The sequence below is a fragment of the Panthera leo genome, chromosome C2, assembly GCF_018350215.1.
Source record: "Panthera leo isolate Ple1 chromosome C2, P.leo_Ple1_pat1.1, whole genome shotgun sequence".
Classification (NCBI taxonomy): Eukaryota; Metazoa; Chordata; class Mammalia; order Carnivora; family Felidae; genus Panthera; species Panthera leo.
In genome coordinates, this window is record NC_056687.1 from 14,437,314 (window position 1) to 14,443,313 (window position 6,000).

Here is a 6,000-nt window from a genome sequence, read left to right on the forward strand (position 1 = left end):
AAATTCACTGACAGGTCTTTGGGAATTATTTGATGAGTGAATTGTGAAAAAAGATCCCACAACTTATTTTACAAAAAGGATAGAAAATTCATGACAGCCAAACTTTTAAGCAACTCAATTTTTGTGAGAAAAAAATAAATTGTTCAAGATCTTAATGGAATAGAGTGCTTAAGACCTTGATTAGAATAGAGTGAATAAATGGCATATTTGGGGATTTTGAATAAGGATCATCAATATTTTTTCAGTCTTACTGGAAAATTAGCTATAATTTCCCATGATATTGGCTTCAATCAGTAAAGAATGTGTCCATTATTTTGAACAGAAATGAGACGCTATGATGTCTGGCTAGAGGATTTTATGGATGACGGTCATATCTCATGCATGGTCTTTGAAGGTACCACAATCATTGTCAACATGGGGAGTATTTCACTGGAATCTGTGCAAACTGTCTTAAATTAGAAAACAAAGAAATTAATGAGTCTGTTTTTCATGCTACTCAGGCCATGGAATGAGGATTATGCAAGTTTGTTTTTATTGCCACACCTATTTTGGAGGTATAAGAGTCCCTGGGCAGATGGCAACATTCATACTTGGGAAACACACCCAATTACCAAACAGAAACCCCAGCTCCTGACACTATGAGATACTACTACAGCAATGACTATGGTGGCCTGGGCTATAGATGTGGAGGCCTGGGTTATGGCTATGGCCTAGGCTGTGGCTGTGGTTGTGGTGGCTTTAGAGGCCTAGGGTGTGGCTGGGGAGGCCACAGATATGGCTGGTGCCGCCCACCGTGCTATGGAGGATATGGATTCTCCAGCTTTTATTGAAAAAGAAAAGACTGGTGTTTTGGGACTTTAGAACCCTACAATCACCCTACTGCTAATTCTTTCACGTCTTTGTATTTCCATCGGATTCCAGATGCTGCTCTGGCCATCTGGCCACGTGTACAGTGAAGACGATCAAAACTCACACTGGAGTCCAGAAATTAATCAACAACAGTCTTCATTCCATGAATTGACTGGAAATTTTACAGATTGGGTTGCCTGTGGCAACTCTGTGTTCAATTTTCAATAAAGTTATTTTCTTTGGATGACAAACTGGGCATAATTTCTTCTACATGATCTCGTATTGATGTTTGCCAATTTTGAAGTTACCAAATGGACCGATTATTCTGCTTTAGGAATATTCTTTCAGGGATCACCTTTTCAGAGGACTTTGTACTATATTGTTGTTCAAAGCATAATCTCTTCTTTTGACCTCAGGTTTAAAAGTTCAGTTTTTCTCTGCTTTCTTTAGACATTTCTCCCTATTTTATAACATAAATCATCCTGTGGGGAAACAAATATATATTTTTTCATAGTGATGCTTGGAAGTTGGACATTTCTTTGCAGAGCCAACCAGAAAGCTTCTAATTACCAGACAAGGGAAGGATAGCAAGGGAAGTTGAAGTAATTTTGGATTCAGCAAGAAAGGAGAACACAGATTTGAAAAAGATTGTCCCAGACGGTTCATCATATGTGACTGGTTTTTTTTTTTTTTTTTTCATTCCTTCTTTCTCATAAGCCATAATAGGAGAAGGAGAACAATGAAAGAGACTGTTGGTCTTTATTTCCCTAGAGATTTACATGTAGTTAGTTGAAGGGTTATTGAACTAAAGAAAAACCAAAGACTGAAGGGAAAACCTTTGCAAGAACTTTGAGGCTAAGCTGCTTTGCATCTTAACCTGGAATGAACAGGTTTCTAGGAATGAACAGGTGCCTAGCACATAACATGAGCTCAAAAAATATTTGTTACATAAATGGAACTAATTAGTGAGGAAAGAGGAAGGTAATTAAAATTTCTGCCCTACTGTGTGCCAGATATTTTGCAACATGTCATATATATATATATATATATATATATATAATCAATATATAATCATTTAATTTTCTCAATCCTCCGAAACATAACAATTAAAGTGTGAAAAGCTTTTTAAATCTTCAAACAACTCTAAGGAGTATTTAGAATAGTTGGAAAATGTGGAATCTGGAGACAAAGAGGCTGGGATTGTATACCTTCCTCACTAATAACTGTATGACATAAAGCAAATTTCTTAACTTCATCGATCCACTTTTAATCAGGTACATCTGACAATAATTTTTACTTTCAAGAACTGTTGTAAGATAAGCCTACCTTCCGCTACATGCATAGACATGTAAACAAATAAGTATATATTATGGTGTACAAGACAGTAGGTGATTGTATTAATTTCCTAGGGTTGCTGTAATAAGGCACCACCAACTGGATGCTTAAAACAAGAGAAAGACGGGGTGCCTGGGTGGCTTGGATGGTTAAGCGTCCGACTTCGGCTCAGGTCATGATCCCACGATCTGTGAGTTCGAGCCCCGAGTCGGGCTCTGTGCTGACTGCTCAGAGCCTGGAGCCTATTTTGGATTTTGTATTTCCCTCTCTCTCTGCCCCTCCCCTGCTCATGCTCTGTCTCTCTCTCTGTCTCAAAAATAAATAAACGTTAAAAAAAAAAGAGAAAGGGAAATTTATTTATTTATTTATTTATTTAAAAGTTTATTTATTTTAGGGTGAGAATGAGTGGGGCAGGGGGAGAAAAAGAAGGAGAGAGAGAGAATCCCAAGCAGGGTCCCCATTGCCAATGTGGACAGAGCCTGATGTGGGGCTCAAACCCATGAACCGGGAAATCATGAGCCGAGCAGAAATCAAGAGTTGGAAGCTTAAGTGACTGAGCCACCTAGGCACCCCAACAAGAGAAGTTTATTATCTCACAGTTCTGGAGCCTAGAAGTCCAAACCAAGGTGTCAGCAAGGTTATACACCTGAAAACTGTAAGAGAATCCTCCCTTGCCTCTTTCTTGCTTCTGGTGGTAGGCAGGTAATCTGGTGTTCCTTGGCTTGCTGCTCCAGGAGGAGCAGAACTCCAATCTCTGCAGTCATTGTCACACTGTATGTCCCTTCAGTGTCACTACGTCCTGTTGGCTCTATGAGTGTCTGGCTCTGTGTCCAAAATTTCCCTTTTAAATGGACACCAGTCATGTTGAATAATCAACATGATTAATAATCAACCCACCCTACAGATGTCGTGTTGACCTCATGTCAGCTTGATTACATTTAAAAGATCCTATTTATTTATTTATAAGGTTACTTCTTTATTTTGAGAGAGAAAGAGCAAGCAGGGGAGGGGCAGAGAGAGACGGAAAGAGAGAGAATCCCAGGCAGGCTCCATGTTCAGCACCCAGTCTTATGTGGGGCTTGAACTCATGAATTGTAAGATTATGACCTGAGCCAAAATCAAGAGTTGGATGCTTAACTGGCGGAGCCACCCAGGTGCCCTAAAAGACTTGATTTCCGACTAAAGCCACATGACTCACATCCATGTGGGTGGGAAGGTTAGGTGCTCAGTATATCTTTTGTGAGGGCACAGTTCAACCCAAAGCATCAGTCAATATTTCGTGCTTCATATTACTTTATTTCAATGATATAAACTAACAGATGATTCAACATTAGAGTTTTGACTGCAGTCTTAAAATCCTTTAGACAATTATAAGCTTCTCTTTCTGTAACTGAGAGGTTTGAGAAGAGAAGACAATGATTTGGATTTTGAATGGAATGTGCTTCAATTGACAATTAGAAGGTCATTTATAACTGCCCATTAGGGAGCTTGCGGTTTTAATTTATATCCTCTCATAAATATGTACAGCCAAACAGCCTCATAAACAAACATGGAGACATTAGCCCAAGGCAGCTCATAATTGATTTCAGAGAACTGGTTTGTGATTTTTTTTACTATCTACTCAAATTAACTATGCAAATCAAGATCTTTCTCTGTTTTCATTGCCAAAGAGAGTTCAGCTTTTCAAGATTATGTTCACTTTCCTCTATATCTTTCTGCTCTTGGACAAAAGCCTACTTTAGGCTCTTTTCAAATGTCTATTCTTAGAAATAACAAACTAAATATTGTGTCCCATCAACTTTATACTTTCCTATTTCTGGAAGAATTTCTCAGCTTATTCTTTGATTTTTCCACAGGAAGTAAATGGGTAAAGCCATGTCTGGGGCCTTTGAGCAACATTTTTTACTGCTCTCTTACACATGAATACCACTCACAAGATTTGTGAAATTGAAAAATTGGAAAAAATAAATTACAATGCTTTTTTTTGGTTGTAACATTCTATGATCCTCTAGAAGCATTCAGGTAATTAAAAATATAAGTTAGTCTTTTCAGGGTTTGGGATGAAGGAGGGGGAAGGGTAAGCTTTCTAGCACAAGAGATTTGTTTCCATATACCTGAGTAACTCTACTGTTTCAACAAATTCTTGCTGGGTATGTGTTTGGTTAGTTGAAGAAACTGCAGAACCAGTCTGCCCTACAGCTTGATTAAAACAATCTCTTACATCCGCTTCCCATGTAGAAGGCCATTAGTGCCCTTAATTGATAATATTTCCAACAATTTTGTCAGTCTTGAATTTAAAGGCACTCTCTCCACAGATTTATCATTTTTGTTTTGCATTAAGCTCTTAGGTTTTGTTAATGTTAATGAAAATAGATCTTAAGAACTTTAGGGAAGAACAAAACTTTCTCATTCTTTTATTATTTGCTCGAGAAAGCTAGAGGCAAGGGGAGAAGCAATTTTGCAAATGTTTCCATTATTAAGGACGTTTGATTTTGTCTAATAAATGTTAGCATATTTATTGATTTGCAGATACTCTATTTTGCAAACTTATTTTTAAATCATTTGAACTTTTTTTTTTTTACTCAAGACCGGTGTTGTCATGTATTTATTCACTTGTTTTTTTACATTTGGAAAAATTTGAGATGATATAAAAATTACGCTTTAAAAACTACTGAATGACCATAAAAGGATATTAAGAGATTGATACATTTTCACAACTTTTATTAAAATGGATCATGGTTTTTCATCATTTTCCTGAGTAAATTTTATGCTATTAGTTTAATAATAATAGGAAAGAGATGTGGATACCATATGGGATTTAAGAAATACATTAGCAAGGTAATATAATTAATGGTTAGAAAGCATTATTTTATAAGAGAACGACTTAATGTTATGAAACCTGTTTTTGAGATTTAAATGTAGAAAGGAGTACTTTGAAGATGTAAATATCATTTCATCGTAGCCACAATTTTGCCTTGAAGAATGCAAGCTAAACAGAAAGAAAATGAATGGAGGGCTTTACAAGCAAGTTCAGATCTTCTCTCAAATATGAAAAGAATGGTTTTATCAACTCGTCTGTGCAATTTTTATCTAGAAGGAGAATGTGGCACGTCTTCAAATTTTCTTAATCCCACTCTTAAAGGGATCTGAATGTCACTACATAGGTAGTTATAATGCAGACCGCCCTGCAAACCCAATGAGATCCTTAGTTCCCGACGTGGTGAGCTGCAACAGAAATCACTAAAGAAGGCTGGGCTGTGAGTGTGGATGTGGATGAGGCGGTTTCCATGGACCAGTCTGTAGATGTGGCTCTGGGTATGGTGCTATCACCCATTCAGTAGCTGGTTCTCTGGCTTCTGCCGAATTACTGTCTTGATAAACTGGTAACTGGGTACAAGATGTGGACTTGAAAAAAGTAGATTGCGGACTTCTAAGTCACCATTAGCCTAATAGAGCCAAATATTCAACAGCTACATCTCTGAAACAAATTATTCTCTAGTTGTGCTAACATCACGTCTTCAGACATCATTTACTTGTTCTTCAAAGCTGAGAAGAAAATAGATTCGCACTTCATCATCGGGGTTTGGTGTTAAAGAGCCTTGGGTTTGAGTTTGGGTTCCACTTCTCCTTACCTCTTGTGGTCTTGAACAAGTTAATCTCTGTATGCTTTCATTTCGCCTCTGCAAGTTGTGTTTAGTGCCCATCTCATGGGATTTTGACAGTGAAATGGAGTTGACTCCTCATCATAGAGGTGGGATGTTTCAATGATTGATTCATTTATTTTAAATAACATCGTGGTTTACATGACTTAGCAAC

At 37.5% G+C, this 6,000-nt stretch overlaps 1 protein-coding gene across 1 annotated transcript; it reads left to right on the forward strand.

The window, feature by feature from the left end:
* The first annotated feature begins 638 nt into the window (after positions 1-638).
* LOC122229221 (keratin-associated protein 19-4-like) lies at positions 639-830 on the forward strand. The gene has a single exon (XM_042954329.1). It carries the CDS (start codon positions 639-641, stop codon positions 828-830), a length of 192 nt encoding a protein of 63 aa, XP_042810263.1.
* Positions 831-6,000: the final 5,170 nt, after the last annotated feature.

Excerpts from the sequence above, each read along its gene's own strand:
- LOC122229221 (XM_042954329.1), top strand. The coding sequence starts at position 639 with ATGAGATACTACTACAGCAATGACTATGGTGGCCTGGGCTATAGATGT.